Raw genomic sequence first — 19241 nt, forward strand, 5'->3', positions numbered from 1 at the left:
CCCCCCCCCCCCCCCCCCCCAATATTTTTGGATTCCTTGACTGTGGAAAAACAATGTCTGGGTAAATATAATGTCCGACTTTGTTGTGTCTCGGGTGCTTTGAAGCCGTGGTGTTTCTGCTCTGTTTTTCAGCCCAGCCAGGCAGATGTGTGTTGCTGTTGGCGGTGTATGACATATGGTCATTTGTTTGGTTGAGATGCTATCTCTGGAGGCTCAGCCTGAGGATTCAGTGAGTGAATCCACAGTGGACACGTGAGGATTGATGCCTGTTTAGCTTCAGCCCCTTGACCTCGACCTTTTAAAGAATCCTCCTTGTCTTCAAAGCCAAGTGGTGTGGCGCTCACTGTCTCCAAATAAGTGTATGACATCCAATGGGTTTCTCTTTGTTTGGCTGACATGGTGTTGTGACTAGAGCCGGACTTGGCTCTGTGATTGTGAAATCTCACGCCACCTTGAATTAGTTTTAATAAACTAAGTTGTGCGTGTGCTGTCATATGGTATTCTTGTTCTTCAATTTTTTTCAAGCAGGCTAAATGGAAGAATGCAGAAACGAGCAATGATGGATAACTCTGCAATAGTACATGCTGTCTCTTGTTTCCTTTACTTGGCCTCTGAACAAGAGCAGATAATAGAGTTTTATGACTATTACTCATATAATAACACATAATAATAGTTTTGTAGAATCCGCTGCAAGTTTGCTTTGAGTAAAAAGAATAAGCTTAATAAAAGAAATGCTGCTATATATCCCTCTGCTTATCTCCCCTTTCCAGGTGTTGATCGTATCAGACAGCTATCGGAGAACACCACCTACTTCCGCAGGGAACTCCGTGAAATGGGCTTCATCATCTATGGCAACGATGACTCGCCTGTAGTGCCCATGATGCTCTATATGCCGGCCAAAATTGGGTATGGGATTCTCATGCATTTCGTATTATTTGATATATTTTCAGTGCTTTACACATCAAATGAAATTAGGAAGGCTAATTGGATGAATTTCCCAAATGAGTTAACATTTGGAAAAGACAAAGGCTTGTTGTACTTTACTTCTTGTAGTGTTACCCTTTTCCAAATAGAATCTGACTTAGTATGTGGAAAACCCATTAAAGAGAACACCATCTAAGATGTGGTGGTGGTGGTGGGTCACATCATGAGTTAGATTTGCAAAGTGTTGCCCTGTGTCTAATGTTGCCGTTGCTTTTCAGGGCGTTTGGTCGGGAGATGTTGAAGAGAAACATCGGCACGGTGGTCGTCGGCTTCCCAGCAACACCCATAATCGAGTCGAGGGCACGTTTCTGCATTTCGGCTGCCCATACCAGAGAGATGCTTGACACAGTACGTCATCCTATAATAAGTCTAATAACCGTCCAAATGTCTCTCCATTTAAGGGCTGTATTTACTCGAGAATGGTGTCGACAAACAACAAAACAACTCCAAAATGAGCATTAAAATTGCTTTAAAATGGTCATTAGCACGTCAGCACCAACAGGGAAAATGCCTCTAATGATATTTGCATTTGCTCCACTGTCATCTCTCATATGCCTCTGTAGGATGATCGCCTCTTTCTGCATTGCGAGAGATGAGTCTCTCAGATGAGTCTCTTGGACACATCTGGGCTGTGTGTTTGTATCGAGTGCTGCCATTTGGTCTTGAGTTCTCATCCAAGTTGTGAAGAGAAAGACATTTTCTTCAGGGGATGTTGTTACAGGACAAACTTAATTTTATCCTCAACATGATATGAGAGTTTGTCTGGACTCATGGGTGATCATGTATCCAAGAAGCACTCAGTAGGCTTTTCTCAGCTGTTGATCAACCAGATCTGCCTGCCTGACTGCTGGCTGACAGTTTTCTATGTACGAGTGTGTATCGGTCCACATACTAAGTGTGCCTGTTGAATAATTAAGGCTCCCAATGTGTCCTTTATTACGAAGGAACTTGGAAGGCCAAGCTGTCTCAGAGTATTACAGCGTGGCTCAGACGGAGACTTTAATTTGAGCAGTTCTGCCTCTCCAAAGACACTTCATTCATCTTACTGAAGAGCATGTCAACACCGTTTGTAATAGTCCATTTAAAGGGCATCAGCCTGCCTTTGTAGAGTACTTCGAGGAGCCGCTTTTTCCGTCTTTGGAACAGCCAGACCTCGCTATTCCTCCAACCATGGAATCAGAAAAAAAGGTCAAGAGGAAGGTAAATTGTTTCCAGGTGCCCTGTAGTGTTGCAATGCTGATACAGTCTCTTGTGGAAAGATGTGGAGGAGTTTCTGTTCAGTTGTGGTTTATGCAGGGAGCCTTCTGTTCACCTTTTCGCTTTCAGTGCCCCTTCTTCTTCAACGCTGACATGTTTAATGCTTGAAAATCCAAGTGGGATTAGGTTTAACACTTCATTTAACAATCTTCTTTCAGGTTGTCTAGCTATGTGTGTAATCTGCTCATCTTGACTGTTTTGTGTGTCCCGCTGGATTCACTTAATTTTGATTGACTTAAATAATGTCTTTTTGGATTGAGGTTAATAACATTCCTCCTGTTCTTTTGCCAGGCGTTGAAGGCCACCAGTGAAGTGGGCGACCTGCTACAGCTGAAGTACTCCAGACGTGAACAGCCTCTTCCCTCGCTTGGGTGGATGGCCGAGGAGAGCCTGCTTCAGGACTGAGCCACATCACCTTCTTCCTCCCCACAACTCAATGTCTCTCCCTTACTTGAACCTTTCCTGTCTGATATCCCTTATTTTCCTCTGAGCCACTCTCTCCAACCCACTTCGCCATATCTCCTCATTTCAGACTCCCGTGGACAGAACCAAAGTCTTCACAGTTGCACCCTGTTTTTCAAACTGCACACTAGCACCACTCATTAGCCTGTGTGCAGTCTGTGACCTGTACAGCTGATTTTAACCAATAGCAGGGTAGGACCAAAATCCCCCTACGTCTGTCTGCACATGTATGTCCCTTCAGTTTGTCCTAACTTATTGTGACTGCACTTGTCTACCGTTAAGTCTTATTCCTATTTGCACATTAAATGTGTGTCCTATTTGTGCAATAGCATCAACCCACTTGGAGTCTTTTATAATTCAAAACAACCTAGAGCAAATTAGACTGATCTTTGCCACAAGTTTCTACTTGTGCACTTGGAGAAAAATAAATCTGATCATAGCTGTTGCCATGATGAACACAAAAGCAAAGAATTATATATGTAAATATTATTTAACCAGAAGTTGGTAATGCTGCATCAGGGTAGCATCCCAAATCCTCAAAGAGAGATACGTCATTTCACAGGAGTATACTCCATATGTATGATGATGGCTTTTTTCTAATAACCTTTACTTGAATAGAGAGTATAGACTTTTGGGTTCTTTCCCTCACCAAAGGATGTATATGTATAGATATGTTTTATACCTTTTCCCTTAAAATGCAAAGCATATGTTCCGAAAGAAAACATTTTAACAGGGAAAAGATCCCGGGGAGCAAGAATAAGGAACATTTTTATTCCTCATTTTCTAGAAACTATTTCAGCCTTATTTACACCTGCACTCAAAAACTTGAGCCCAGTGTCTTTAACATTTCTATGAGCTAATGAGCTACATGTGTGATGTTGTTTTTTTTTTCTTTCTTTTGCTAAATCCTTCTCACTCAAGTGCTTTCGTGTGAATCAGCGTCGACGGCGATCTCTGAGCACGATGACACGCTGTAACTTAGGTCTGTAAGTATGACGATGCCGCTCCCATGCCCATCTGATTTACAGACTGCTTTATTTATTTAAAATGTCTTCGTCACGTTATTTCTGTGAAACATTATTTTGATCTGAAAGGCAGCTCGAAATGTGTCTCAGTGTGTCTTTTAACCAACTTCCTGCACGTCTTCACTTCAGTGCTCGCACTACTGACAGGCATTGTAAATGCACAGATGACGTAGTCACTCGAATTTGCAAGATTTGTATGGGTATGCTTCAAATGTCATTGTTTTTTGTTACTTATAGTTCATCTTCTGGAATGCCATTCCACATCAACCAGCTTTCAGTGTCAATTGTTTAGTTGTACTGTTTCTGCCTCCCTTGTCTGTGGGAGGTCACCCCAAACATGGCATACACGCCGCTGTCAAATATCCTGCTGATGTGTCTGTGTTTGTGTTCTACCACCTAATTGATGTGAATCGGGAGGGTAGCCAGTCAGAAAGCTGGCCGTTGCCTGGCGATGTCACCATTCCTAAAAATGTTCATCCAAGTGATTAAACGCAACTCAAATTTCAAAAAACTTGTTGATATTTTTTTGCATTTTAGTATAGCACGAGCAACTGTTGGGGGTTTCTTTTCAGGTTACATTCATTAGTGTCTGTGAGTGAGTCATTCCAATATTGTTGGGTGGGGGGGGTTCACATAAAATGGCTTGAATAACAACTATAAATATAATTTAAAAGGTGGAGCAGCTGACTATGATCTGGAATTTGCACTCTTCAGTGCTCCTACATTAAAAAAAAGCACCATGCAGTATGTCAAGTCTCCACATTTCTGTCTATGGAGGCAAAAATGTAATTGCAAACAGCAATCGGACTGTTTCTCTCAGCCAGGTTTCCCTCATTGAAACTGAGGAATTAAAGTCGAAAGAGATTATCAAAACGTTTGAGTTGCTTGGAGCCCTTTGATGTAATGGGAGTGTTCCAATTTAGGTTCCACAACTACCTGCAAACTGACCTGCAGGTACCATTGGGAACGTGGTTATCAGTTGCCCTTGGAATTGTATTTGGGTTAAAGATAAACCACTTGGAGGAGTTTGTAAAGCCATGAGGTTTGTTGACCATGCTGCTGGAAACTGCTGCAAAGATTAAATCACTTTCTTTGTATCAAGTTCTGGAGTGCATTTGTGTTTATTTACAGCATGCTGGCACCCAAACACACACACACACGGACTAGTCACAACTTAAAAGCTCACTACAAACATGTCTGAAAGCTATTCTGACTGATACGTCACTGACATCCTGCCATTACACAACATTCCACATGGACCAGTCATTCACTCCAGTTTAAATATGGTATTTTTTGTGAAATAGTATGCCAGTGGGATGAGATAATGACTCCTTACAAGAGAAAATAGCAGAACAAGCCTAAAGAAATTATCATGTAATTTAAGAGATTGTAAAATCATTTTTATTCAACAGTTTGGTAGTCTAACTATTTGATTAAATGCACTTTCTCAGAGAGTGAGTCCACTTCATGCTCTGTATAAGTAGCCTATGGAGGTTCAATGAAGACTAAACCTTGTACCTCATCAAGAAACTTAGTGAACCCCCCCTCCTCACACACACACACACACACACACACACATACACACAGCTGTGAGCAATGGCTTCCCACCCCCAACTTCTTCAGCATCAACCTTCTGAATGCGTGCGTAAAAGGCAAGTTTACCGAAACCGGTTGGCTGGGCGGTGCACATAGCTACAAACACGAGTGGATGAACTTCCACTGGATAATGGATTAACGCTTCAGACAGACAACAACAACAAAAAACGCACAGCATACTTTAACTCCAGATGTCAATGTATTGGAAGGCAACACCCGCCCACGACGGACTGACTCACACTTTAAAGTAGTTGAATAAGCAAGCGCCGGTGCGGACGGGGAGATTCTACGTGGGCTATTTAACTTCTTTCTGATACTTAAAGCTCTTCCAACTGTGTTTTTTTTTTGACAGGGAAGAGAAGCGTTGAGCTCGACCCGCCATACGGAGTGACAGTTGCTGCGCGAGGCGCTGGTGCCAGATATGGATAGCACGCGGGATACCTTTAGACGCTGGGGCGCATCTTCATAAAGTGCGACACTTCGAGGCTGACGAGGCCTTAAAACTTCATTTGTCCTGACTCAAAGTTGCTGACAAACGGAGGACGAGCAGGACCCCAATCGCTTGTTCCCAACCGACAAGCTAATTTAGAGGAGAACAGTTTGAAAGAAAGCCTCGACAGTTCACAGGAAGCTTTGAAGTAGAGAAGATGCGTCAAGAGGTCGCGAGGAGATTTCCCATGCTGCTCGTGATTTGGTCGATACTCTTCGTTAGTTTGGGGACAGGGTTTCCTACCAGACACAAGAATGTTGCCCACAAGGTGAGTTTTCTTCAAATATTGATTATGTGTTGACTTTTTACTCTCAAATTTATCGAATTTTCAAAGTTTCAAAAGCTGCGAAGTCTTAAAAACACACCTGCCGTTGTCGAATAATTAGCATAAAGTGCCCCGGTGCATCTTTGCTAACGCTAACTGTTGTAAAATGTCATACTCGTACTAAATATTGTACATTAATGTCGACTATAATAATCTTAATCTTGTATTATCAGTATTATTCAAGTATCCCCCAAAAACGTAACCTAAAACGTGTACATTTTTAAGAAAATTAAAATGTGAATAGAAATAAAATGGCATTTCCTGACTCATGTTGGTTATTATTAGCCTAACTGTTATTGGGCACAACAGGCACTAGAACCAGGTGCCTTAAGGGAATTAAAAAAGTATTATGAGTTAGTCATTTTTGTTATTCCCTAATTCTACGTTTATTGCCTCACGTCTTCAGTAAAACTTAAATTGCAAATGGATCAAATAGCTTCTGCAGTCACTTCTCTTTGTCAACCATTACCCTTAATGAGTTTTCATCAAATTATTCTATCAATTAACTCTGAAATTACAGAATCCCGTCACCAGTGCGTGCTGCTCTCTTCTGTTGCACTTATCTCTCCATGTATAGTACGGTTTGCCATCACTGCATGGGGATACACCCTGCTATTATAAATCTAAACTCTCTCTACATATACACACACACACACACAAGCTGTGCAATCTGTGGTGTGTCTATGGGAATGTTTGTGTTACACATGGACATATTTGGATATCAAAGTCTGTTTGTGTGTGCTTGTGTCAGGGTTCAGTTTTTGCCTTTGAACTCTCCATCTTGTGTGGCCTCCTGTGGATGTTCTATTGGGACTCTCTCTCTCTCTTTCTCTCTCTCATCATCTGTTTGATTGATGTCAAAGTGAAAAGAGACCGAGAGGAAAAGGAGGGAGGGAAGAAGAGAAGGGAATAATTAGTGAGCAGATGAAAAAAATCTCACTGTGGCTGTGTGATTGTTTATTTCATTCACCAAAAGGCTGCAGTTGGTGACTGTGCCTTGGCCTGTGCCCTTCTGGATGCGTGTCCGTGAGAGGTGGATGGAGAGGAGAGATTAACAGAGGAAGAGAGAAGCAGGAGGGAAAGCTCAGTAAAGCTGGTGCCCAATAACGAGATGCTTATGTAACCAGAATAAAGCGAGCCCTCGGCATCTCTCACACTGGGGCACGGGTCAAGTGTCACCCATCGGATTGTTTACATTGGCTCTTTTTTGTGCTAATGTGGAATTTCCTGTTTTTGGTTTTACCCCCCATCTCTTAACGAAGAAGGGGTTAGTGTTGAAGTGGCCTCTTCTCTAAATATTGGGATCTGTTTGCCCCCAGTGTTTTGTAAGCCACTTCCCACCCCAACCTCCACAACCTTACCCCGATTCCACCAGGCATGCATTTGTTATCCTGTTTTCATTTGGAAAAGATGGCGATCAAAGAACGTCCATAGTTTATTGTTCTTGTGTAATGGTTTGGAAACAGCCAAGTGCGGAGGCCTTTGATATCTGTGGGCACATAAATCAGGGCTGCCACACCGCCTGCCTTCCCAGCCTGCCCCCCAGCCCCACCGGATTCTGTCCCTGCCCCTCACCTCAGCCCCTGCTGCCCCCATCCAGTCTCCTGACCTCCTCTCCCTGACCTCAATGTGTGTCACCCTCAGCACGATAGGAGCTCAAAATAGGTCCAGTTTTTTCAATCTAGTCAAAGGAGTAGGGCTGATGAAATGTATGCATATTACATTGATGTGTGAGGCTGGATATCATATAAAATTTAGGATATCTTAATATCACAATATGATGCAAGTGGTTTTTCTGGTTTAAATGTGGCACTTGTGACACTTATTCATTATATCCACATTACTGATAATTATTTATCACAAATGGCATTGTGTAAATTTTTGGGAAAGCACAAGTAGTCAACCATACAACACCGCCACAATATTGATATTGAGGTATTTGGTAAAAAATATTGTTATATTTGATTTCTCTCCATATGGCCCAGCTCTACAAAGGGCGCCCACTATTTGTTTCCAAAAGGGTGTATTTAATGTTTGTCTGAGAAGAGAGAAGCGGTCTCCAGACCACGCCAAGGTCCCCCACTGCATTCAGATACTCTTCCTTTTAAACACACTGCATGCCATCAACCGTTGTGCCTTTGATCAGAAGCGCTTCACTACAGAGAGGAGGAGAGCAGGATCAGAGAGAATGAGGGGGGGTGAAGAGAGGAGGAGGAGGAGAGTGATATACAGGGCGAAAGAATACAGGATCCAGATGTGTAACAAGACGAGATGAGAAGGGTGTGAAAGTATGTGGCCTCTCCCGTGACTCTGGACCCTGTGTGTCTGCGTGAGTGTGGAGGTGTTGGAGCATTTGTGTGAGTGTTGGTGTGTAAGAGTGAATATTTTCACTGCTGTTCAGATTCAACAGTGCTATGCTTATGCTAATAACAAGCCAGTAATAGGGTAAAATGGAGCATCATGCTGGAGGATTACTTAAATACAATTTTAAACCAATCACCATCCATTAGGTTTATCTGAGAGAAGCTGAAGCATTGGGCTTCTATTGCTTGCTATGTTCATTTAGAGAAGAATGTCCTCTGCTCTTTTTTGGTATAATTACTTCAATTGCCAAACATAATACATTAGATTAAAAAACTGGTATTGGTGCAATTTTATGAAAATAAATAGATTTTTAAACATAGAAATGGTAAAAAATGTTGTTTGTGACTAACTATTTTTTCCCCCATTTTTGAAACAACATACTAAACATAAACATCCCCTTGTCATCCCCATCTACCAGACAAAAACAAAGAAAACATGACACAATAACCACAATATACAAAACCATACAAGAAATAATAAGAAACAGACAAACTGTAACCAGAGTAAACCTGTGTATAATGACAACACCATAAACCCATCATACACGTCTCTCCCCAGCACAAAGCTTCTTAGGAGCCTTCCAGAAAGCTCAAGTTTGTGCTGCATTTTCCCATGTAGACATCCAATCTGATAAAGCCATTGTTTGCAGTGTTTAAGTAAGCCGGTTACTTAAAAAAAAAAAAAAACTAACCAAGTAATTACCCTATGCTTTAATGATTATTTTCATTTTTGACTAATCTGCTGATTGTTGTCTTGATTCATCAATCAACCATTTTTCTGTTAATTTATTGACTAATTGATCAGTTTACATCATAAACAATGGCTAAATTAAATGTTTGAATTTCGACCCAAAATCTTTTCAAATTGACATACACCATTCTGTTAAATTGTAGTACTACTTAAAAATATTTTATGTATTAACGTTTTAAACGTTCCTGTAAAAAGCCAGAGGAATTTGTATTTTCAGCAGTATTGCTATAATTAGTATGTGTAATATTTACGTACAATATTTGCAGTGGATAAAGTTACAGAGAGAAAGGCTAAATATGCCAAAAATGTTATCTGTTGTCACCACCAGTTTACAGATATCTGGGGAGTGGGCCAACTTCTCTTCATCCATCATTTATCATTCTTGACGGGCTTCCCATCCAAACAGACATTATGTGTTCACATGCTTGAATTTGACCGAGCACATAACTTCTTTATGGGACAATCACAGGCAGTCAGTGAACAGTACGCCCTGTTCTAGAGGCCATACGTATAAATCATCAGCCATTTGGTCATTAATTCAGACATTTCTTCTCCTCTTAAGCCCTCCAACTGCAACGGGTTTGTTTTGAGCAGACCACAAACTGGCTCAGGTTAAATCTCAAGGTCCGCTCTGATCATATGTTTGAGCCAATGTAGCATATTCAGGATAATACAGACATGAGTGAATAACAGACAAGGGTCCATTAGAGGGTTTGGATTTTGGTTTTGACCAGTGTCAGGCATGAAATAGATATGTGCCCTATTAGACATGAAACAGACACATGTACTCTGGATAATCAGACCAACCTAAAAATCCATTTCAGGGACTATATTCAAGATACATTACATATATCTATAATTCCCCACCATTATAATGTCACCATTAATCACCATTCATCTCAGAGATCAGCATTTCCTCTTTCTGGTCTCAGTAACTGTAAAACCAGAGAGGTCAAATGAGTGGCGGCCGTAGTGGCGGCAGCACAGCAGGTTCCAGACACGCTCGCAGCAGCCCAGGGGTCCCACGCCTCCCAGGCCCTCTCATTAAAGCTAAAAGAGGATCTCGCTGGCACAGGCCCCTCTTTGTCCACGACCTGGATGCCATGACTGTTGTGGGAAAAAAGAAGGGAAAAAGAATGAAATCAACGAAGGTTGGTTGGTCACTTGGCTGGTTAGTTGGATGCCTCAGGGGCTTTTTGGAATTGCTGACCAAGCTACAAAGTGGTAGATGGTGTCAAGGTTTCTTTCTGGAAACAGAGCACTAATTGTTCACATTCATCAATGAGTGACTATAAGTGATCCTTTTTGTCATTAGCACTGAAGTAGCCACTAGCTTTTGAATGTATTCCAGTTGTCTCAGTCCCCCTTACTCTTCACAATATTTAAGGTGGTGTCTCCACACAATCAGAAATCAGGCTTTAAGGCATTTCATGCCACCCACTTTTCCTGTAGTCATTTCATCATTTAATACCACTCCTCTAGATTCCACTAGACTCTTTATCTTACGTCTTAACTTGTACTTACAGGCACATGGCCACCCGATTCACAGCGGTGGGGTCCAGTATGTCCCTGAGGCTTTGGAGCAGCATAACCAGGTCCAGAGTCTCCTGCCTGAGTCCCAAAATCACCAGAGGAGGTGGCCCCACCCCCAGCACCGCTCCATAGGTGTTCTTCCACAGCCTGAGCCCGAGGAGGAGACCAAACCTTTTATCCTGGATTTCAAGAACTTTCCCGACCTGGCCAATGCTGACATCAACTCACAGAACCCCAACATACAGGTGAGTCTGGGGAGTCACACACACTTGGTGATATGCAGCTTTTGAGTTTTGTGTGTTGAATTGCCATTCATGCAAGGAGAACATTGTGCCTTTTATTGTGTAAAATGATTTATTTGTAACGAAATCAACAGTCTCTCTGTCTAATCTTAGAAACCCAGCTGCTTCTTTTTTGTGCTACTAGTTGATTAAAGTGTAATAAAGTGAAATAGGCTCTGTGATCATAAGTGTTAGGCATTAAGTCCCCATCATCTCCTTCTAAATTTGCCCAAAGAGTTGTTCTGTTTAACTTATCTCAGGGCAACTCTGGCCGGTGTAATCAGGATGTGGTTAGAGGGACATAATGATGCCGGCCAGAAACCGATGAAATGTCTGATGAGTTTTCATGTAGCATATAGACCAGATGTACCATACTCTGACTGAAAGATATATTCATCTAAGGCAAATGAAATCATTACCAGTCCTCATCTTCCCCTAACTTCCTAACTGGGAAATTAATGTCACCAAAGTTACAAAAGATTTCCCCAGTAGTCTCCGTGTCGCCTGGTCTTTGCATCAGCTGAAGTGAGCCCTTGAAAGTACTGTAGCATCTAGGATGAGTCATATGAGGTAATGAGAGGTAGTTATCTAGAATAAATCCTCACATTCTCTCCCTGAGAGGATCGTTTGGTTGGCTGAATGCTGATGCTCACGTCTGTCAGGCTGACTTAGATCTGGAGAGCGGCTTCGCTTGCTGAAAACCTCTTCGCCAAATTTGAGTGAGTTGATTGCTTGGAAAAGAGCTTGTAACTCAAGTCTAAAGCTGCACAATTGTTTATGACGGATTGCGGCAACAGCGGAGTCAACTCATCTGTACTGGACAGTTCAATTGTATGTTGTATGTCGTTATCTTCTACTCGATGTCAATAAGTCATATGGTTGCTTTGCAAATCCCGCTGCAATTGGTAGTCTTGGTTTGGTAGTTGCTGTCCAAGATCATATCAGTGACACAAATGAATGTGCTCAAAGGTTACTTCAGACTGACAGACGCTCTCTTTTTCTACGTAGGTGACCATCGAGGTGGTGGACGACCCCCAGATGGAGGTGGAGATGGACCTGGCCAAGGAAAAAGACTGGCTACCCTCCTCTTCCTCCTCGCCCTCTTCCACTGTGGATTGGCTTGGAGGCAAGAAGCTTTTCTGGCCCCTATTCTGGAGCTACACGGACACCGATTCCACCGAGGACAGCAACAGCCGGTCAAGCGTGGAGGAAACTGGCGAGGAAGAGGAGGAGGAGGATTACTCCCTGGATTACGGCAGTGAAGAGCCCTTACCCAGCGGAGTGGGCGGAGACTGGGATACGCGTTGGAATGAAGGCTGGGATCCAGTGCAGAGCTACTATGGTAAGGTTTGCCAATTGGTACGCTCACCGTCTGCTAGTACAGCCACACAGCTATTTTAAATTTGACTTCATCACACTGATTATGGCTTTTAAAAAAATTAGCTAAATGTATCCTGTGGCTTTTACCAACGGAAAAAAAAATGCAAAAGGGAAGGTATGGAAATACAATTTGGGAATTCACCAAATCAAAAAAGAGAAAGAGATAATGGGAATGTCTGGAAGGAGAGAGAGAGAAAGAGAGAGAGAGAACACTGGAGGGAGAACAACAGAGGAACTTAGGAAGGCTACATGATAACTGTCTTTCCAGTCAGAAAGAACGAACCAATGCCAGCATGTGAAGCAGCATGAGCACTCGACCATCAGGCCATTGTGGGTTATGGGCACTTTGAAGCCGACACTGGCCGTGCTGGTCGCAGAGCCCTGTCTTTTGAAGATGGGTCCGATGCGCTCGCTAATGGCAGCGTGAGGCCGGCACTGTTCCCTGGGACAAAACAGCCCTCTGCTTGTGGACAATTAGAGGGCAGATTTGGAATATGGAATGACAGGGGCCATTCGGCCAGCCCTTTCATCCTTCTCTGGGACCCCATGCCCCCCCCGCCCCAGACTGGCGGCCCTCACTGCCCTCTGCGGCTCGGCCTTTTGAGCCAGTTCAAGAATTTCGGGGGGCTTTCAGGGCTCGGCATTACCTCTACAGCTCTTTCCCCCCCTTAATTCTGCCTTTCTCTGGTGGGAAAACGTGTTGTGTCTCACACACGGACCACTTATTCAGTGGTAAAGGTAGTCAATAGTTAGAGAGAAAGAGATGGGTGTACATAGTGAATGAAAAGGAGAGAAGATGGAAAAGAGAGATATCAAAAAGGGAGAAAGAAAAGTCTGATGGGCTAGGCAGTGAGTAGGCCAATGAGTGGGAGTCTACTGTAGATCAGAGCGCAGTCATCGGCTTACCACAGCCTTGGGCTTTGATGTACAGATAGAAATCTGTACATGATTGATCCAATTATTTATTTTTTTAAGTTTTTGAAGGTTGTTGTAGCAGCACAAACCTCTACTGTTGTAAATATTATATATTGTTGATCTCAAAATGTGGTAGCTGGTTGTTAGTTTTTACTTTTTAATCTTTGCCTCAGCCAATATATAGATTGGATCTGCTTGCAACTGTTGTGCATGCAGTCGAGCCAGAAAAGGGCAACAATGCCTATTAAGTGGTCACATCTAAGGACGCGGTGAACATAAATCAAGTATGTCTGCCTTAGCTTCTTCTGTAATTAAGACTCTCCTGAGACCTCATTCCTGTATGGCCACATGGCGAGTTGGCAGCGCCCACAAAGTAAAATTGGGTGCTCGCTACACCCAAGCTGGTATTTCTGCACCCACCTCGCCTTTAATCAAGAATGACTTGTTTTCAGTGTTATTAACACCACAAGGAAACATGTAGCGGAGGCGGACAGCCACAGCACAGCTTCTCTCTCTCTAATTTTACTGAGGCCTTTTTAAAAAGAATATGGGTTTGCATGGGAAAGGTTAGACAAGGAGAAAATTGTCATTCTGAGACAGTCCAGAAACTTTGAAATCTTATTCTGGAGCTGAGTTCACTTGCTTGTTGTGATTTCCAGGGGTTTCCCCATTGTATTCCTAATGTCAATCAACCCTTTAAAGCTGCTGCCCAAATACAGTAAATCTACTATTCGTACCTAAAAGCATGATGTCGAGCTTCTTTAACTGTTTTAATCTTCGTAGAATCGGATACATTTTCACAGTAGTGCAAGACCATTTGAAATGTAGCAGAAAAGCTCAGCAAATGGCACTGACTGTGTTTGAATTTTCATTCATTGTCATCCTTTCCACAGAGAAGGAGACAGACGAGTGGACTCCCTGGTCTCCCTGTTCTGTGACATGTGGAAGCGGTGAGAGGAAGAGGACCAAGTCCTGTGGCTACTCCTGCACTTTGACAGAAGCCTCTAAGTGTGACCTGGAGCCTTGTCCTGGTGAGGTCATATTTACACTTAAAAAGATAAAAATAACAAACAGAGGCAAGAGTATTTAGACATTATTATTCTGCTCTCCCAGCTGTTTTTTTAATCTACAGCTGATGAACCACTCTCCTCTTTGTAGGTGATGTCAACACTGTTGTCGAGCCTTTTCCTTTCGAGATGGAGAATGGCACAGAGCCATTTGGGACAGGTACGTTTTTTTCTAATGGAGACATTTTCTATAACAACTTTCATTAGCTTAAGGGATCAAACCCATCAACTGTTTTTACTGTTCAGTCCATAATTTTACAAAGCATACTCAGTCTAAATAATCACAGTTTCTTTGATTAACCGCAGTTAATTGCCAACATTAGCTAAGGTTGTATGACTGGTAATTGTTGATTTAGTTCTGATGTGCTAAATAGTAACAAAGGTGTTTTTTACTTTATAGGCTGTGTATTTGTGTTATTACATCATCTGGGTCACATGACAGCAATATAACCAAAAGATGTGTCCTGGAATTCATTCAAAACTTGAATTTTGTTTAAAAAAGTAATAACTAAAATAATTTGAAATTTGACTAAAAGAGACAATTATATTGTTAATTGCATTTATTCCTGAGACAATTAATTGTACAGCAACATTTGGAATTGTTACAGCTCTAGCTCAGTCCGATATATACTGTAGTTAGGTACATGACGGTACCCCATCGACAAGGGAATGTAAAACTGGCTTGCTCAATACTAGTATGAAATCCCAATTTTATGTGGTATTGCTGCCCTGCTTCCAACAGATGTGGACAGCTGTGAGAAGTGGCTCAACTGTAAGAGTGAGTTCCTCCAGAGGTACCTCCACCAGGTCGTGTCTGAGCTGCCCAGCTGCCCCTGCTCCTACCCCTCTGAAGTGGGGTACACTGTGGTCAGTGTCTACGATGAGAAGCATGGCCGGCAGTTCCGTTGGCGTGACGCCAGCGGCCCCAAGGAGCGCCTGGACATCTACAAGCCGTCAGCGCGTAGCTGCATCCGCTCAACACTTTCCGGCGACTCCTCTACTCTTGCAGCGCAGCATTGTTGTTATAGTGATCGCGGGCGGCTCATCACACGGGGAAAAGGTGCAGGCACGCCGAACCTGATCAGCACTGAGTTCTCACCTGAGCTGCACTTTAAGGTGGATGTGCTGCCTTGGATCCTGTGCAAGGGAGACTGGAGTCGCTTCCATGCGGTGCGGCCACCAAATAATGGACTGAGCTGCCCAGAAAACCCCCATGAAGACGTGTTCATGAATGAACTGGAAGAGGCAAGGGAGTACTGAGGGACCACAGCCAAAACTATTACTTCGGAGAGTCAGAAGGGCCCAATCCTAATTTGAGAGGAGACTGCCTACTTTAAATTCACGTCATATTACATCCAAACCATGCATCATGCATTTATTAAGTTTTGAGGAAATGCAAATTTCACAAAGATTAGTGGGCATAATGTATGATGGGGAAGTGTGGCTGTCTCAAGTTAGGATTCGGCACAGTGTCCTGATATCAGGCTCAACTGAACTGAATTAAAAGAATGGAAAAAATAAAATGCAGTGTTCTCCTATCGCTTGCCAACCTGTTCCACATCTGGCGTAACATCAAGCTCTCTCTCTTTATATATGTTACACTCTCCTGGGTGTGTGTAAGCATGATGTCTACCTACTGGCTTTTCTGACAGTGTCCTGGAGCGCTTGTGATTGACGATAGAAAAAATGGTAAGCATCCGGGTTATGCTTCTTGTAGGTTTTCCATTTGGAAATGTATGAATGTGGACTGGTTATATTGATGAAACAAACACATGCATGGAAAGAGTCCAACAGATCCCAACATATGCTGCTACAATATAATATCCTTCAGGTTTTTACAAAGGTATTGAGGGGAACAAGACAACAGGACATCGGTAAACCCAAAAGATGTCCCATTTGTTCACAGTAATGAAGATTCCAGACAATGTTTTGGGACATTAAAATTAGATTAGTGGTTGGAAGAATTTGGGATCTCAACCAGAGAGGTAAGCTAAAAGGATTTTAAACATTCTGCTGTCACTATTGAGAGCTTGCTAGTGAGAACGATGAGAATAGTCTATTAGCAGTAATGGTACGCAAACAGCACGTTTGAGTTCAAATATTTTGTCACACAGATTGAGTTTCCTCACATTTTCACAGCCATGAAGATATATGTGATCTGGGTGCCAAAGAGTTAAACATCAGACCGTTGGTGCCTGTGTAAATCCAGCCTCCTTAGTCTCTACGGTGCAAATATAGGAAAAATGAAGTTGTTCAGTGAGTAGATTGTGCTCATAGATCTCTACAATAATCTCAGGGGGAGTTATTGACCATGATTTACACATTTGTTCATTTACCTCGACAGCAGAGCACCTTTGGAACTAGTACAAAGTGTATTGGGGTAAGGATTACCAGGAAGGTTTTGGAGGTCTAACCCAGATTGTAACTGATAAACAGATCATGTTTTTGGGCGGTTTCAGAGAGCAGTGGGAACCCTTATAAGTGAATAACTGTTGTTGCATTGTGTGTGGTAGAAAGATGTCATTGCTGCTTAGGGCTTAGGGTCTTGGGTTTATGTGCAGAACTTGATTGCATAGAAAGGACATTCCTACTCTAATAAAGATTCCTGAGAAGCCATGTAGTTGGAGCCCTTACCCTGGCTTACACTTACAGGTAAAGGCAACATGGAAGTGGTCACCATTGGTAGATACCCTTTAGGTATAGTGCAAAGGATTGAAAATGCGGATGTAGTCATCTCAAATTTACATATAAATACCTTGTGACTCCAGGAATTGCTCTTTCTATCCAGTCTAATTCTATGGATGTTTGCTCCAAACCTTTTTTTTCAGGAATTCTGCTTCCAGATGTGTATATGCCAACACGCATTTACATTTTGGAATCACCAATTTTAAAGGAAGGCACTTTATTAAAGATATATCAAAATGTACTCATGTTTGCCATTTGTTGGTGATAGTGTTATTGTGAAGGGAAACTCGCCAGCAATGCTGCATTGTTCTATGATAGTGCATATATCAAGTGTTCTGTTGAGGAAAGCATGATGTTTTTTGTGATTTCTGAATCTAGTATTACATTTCTGGTGTTGTACAGTATTTATTTGTCTGTTTGATTTTTTTTTAAGTTTGCTGAAGTTTTGAAATGTCTCTATACTCAACATGGTGCACTAATCTAAGAAATGAAGGCACCCGTTATCAAAAGGGAAACCACTGGCCTCATACCAATTCACACAGCAACATCAAGTGTCTGTGCTTCATTCTACTTTGTACTGCAGTGCTCTATCAATATGTTGTTGCAATTATGCTGAAGAAATATATAAATACCTTGCATTCATCATCTGACTTTTAATGTGTTGTTTCTTTTTCCACAATTTAGATACTGTGTAGTGGAGCCAAGCATTGCATGGTACTCTCCAGCAAAATTCCTTAAAACTCAACTGAGTAGTTAAACTCGTTTATTGACAGACATACCAAACTTTTCCATACCTTTCCTCTCTAACAAGACAGGTACAGTCCAGCAAGCTTTCCTCCAAAGTGCAAACATGTTGCTTCCTTCTTTGCAGTTACAGGCTAAATATTAAGACAGCCAATAGGAGATAATGTAATGTCACCTTCAAATAGAACAAATGTCTGAAACTAACTTAATACCAGGGTATTAGCAAGGAATATCACATGTATTATTAGGCTGCAACTAAGTTATTTTCATCAGCACTTAACCATTCACAATTAATCAATCAGTCCAACAGCCCATTTTCCAATGTTTTATCCAACATATAGTCCAAAACCCATAAAATAATTCAGTTTGTCATCACACTTTTTTTTTGGCATTTTGTGAGTTATGCTTATTTACTTTTTCGCTGAGAAATGTAAAGATTAATGCCACTCTCATGTCTGTTTGGTACATATGAAGCTACAGCCAACAGTTAGCTTAGCTTAGCACAAAGACCGGAACCATGGAAACGGCTAGCCTCGACCCATCCAAAGAAAACTAAATCTACCTGCCAGCTCCTCTAAAGCTCCCTAATTAACATGTTAATGTTAATAATATGCGCTGCACTATTTCTTGGCCAGGAGCCATAACTTTCACCAATAAGCTTTAGCTGTTTGTTTAGCTGTATCCAGTCTTTGTGCTAAGCTAAGCTAACCAGCTCTAAGACACAAGCGTGGTAGCAATCTTCTCATCTAACTCCTAACAAGACAGGAAATACCCATATCCCCCAAAATGTCAAATCCCTTGTAAAGTTATTTAACAGTCAAATACAGAGTCAGACCATCAAAGGAAGGTCCCTGTTTTCAGTGATGAGTGCCTCAAGTTTAATAATCTGCAAATACCACTTGTGGTTTTGTGTGTTAGTGCCTGCCTTGATGAGAATTAGTGCATAGCATGTGGCTCTAATTATTCCTCTACATTACCTTTTCCGCATTCAACAGATCCTGAACGCAGCGATGACAAGATTCAATTAGCTGCCATGCATGAGATCTCTCGCTAGCACGTGTGAGCGGTGAGCACAGTCGCCGTTCCCTCGGTTCACTCAGTTTTATCGCCTGTGTTCCCAACCCAACCTTGTTTTTCTGTCATTTTCTGTCCGACTTCTGAATAACAACCGCAGCCTTTTTTTTTTAAAAACCATGCACGCTTCAGGATTTACAAATATGTTGTGGGCAGTTGTCTGGTGATTCACAAGAGTGACACATTTTTCATGATTATGATTTTCAGCTGTGGTTGGGGACTGAAGTTTTCAAGTCCAAGCAAGAGTAAGAGAGAAGGCAGTGTTGGCTGCAAAATCCTTTAAATCCAGGGTCCAGAAAAGACCAGCTG

At 42.1% G+C, this 19241-nt stretch overlaps 2 protein-coding genes across 6 annotated transcripts in view; both read left to right on the forward strand.

Moving 5' to 3' along the window:
- sptlc2b (serine palmitoyltransferase, long chain base subunit 2b) overlaps positions 1-19241 on the forward strand; it is a 39024-nt gene that overhangs the window by 19138 nt on the left and 645 nt on the right. For 2 of the 5 annotated variants that reach the window (XR_004660321.1, XR_004660319.1), the window contains exons 10-12: positions 771-906; positions 1203-1332; positions 2533-2705. Coding sequence is in view for 1 of the 5 variants with exons in the window: in XM_034899505.1 (XP_034755396.1) it covers positions 771-906; positions 1203-1332; positions 2533-2646 (380 nt within the window). In the remaining 4 variants the exon portion in view is untranslated. Of the gene's footprint in view, positions 1-770; positions 907-1202; positions 1333-2532; positions 4240-12630; positions 12652-19241 lie in introns of those variants that run through there. The other 3 variants (XR_004660320.1, XR_004660322.1, XM_034899505.1) reach the window with 3 other exon arrangements.
- On the forward strand, positions 5355-17764 carry ism2b (isthmin 2b). Its single transcript, XM_034899506.1, has 6 exons — positions 5355-6082; positions 10780-11031; positions 12076-12409; positions 14256-14393; positions 14521-14589; positions 15172-17764. The coding sequence occupies exons 1-6, from the start codon at positions 5972-5974 to the stop codon at positions 15687-15689; spliced, it is 1422 nt and encodes a 473-aa protein (XP_034755397.1). The 5' UTR covers positions 5355-5971; the 3' UTR covers positions 15690-17764.

The sequence above is a fragment of the Etheostoma cragini genome, chromosome 18 (assembly GCF_013103735.1).
Source record: "Etheostoma cragini isolate CJK2018 chromosome 18, CSU_Ecrag_1.0, whole genome shotgun sequence".
Classification (NCBI taxonomy): domain Eukaryota; kingdom Metazoa; phylum Chordata; class Actinopteri; order Perciformes; family Percidae; genus Etheostoma; species Etheostoma cragini.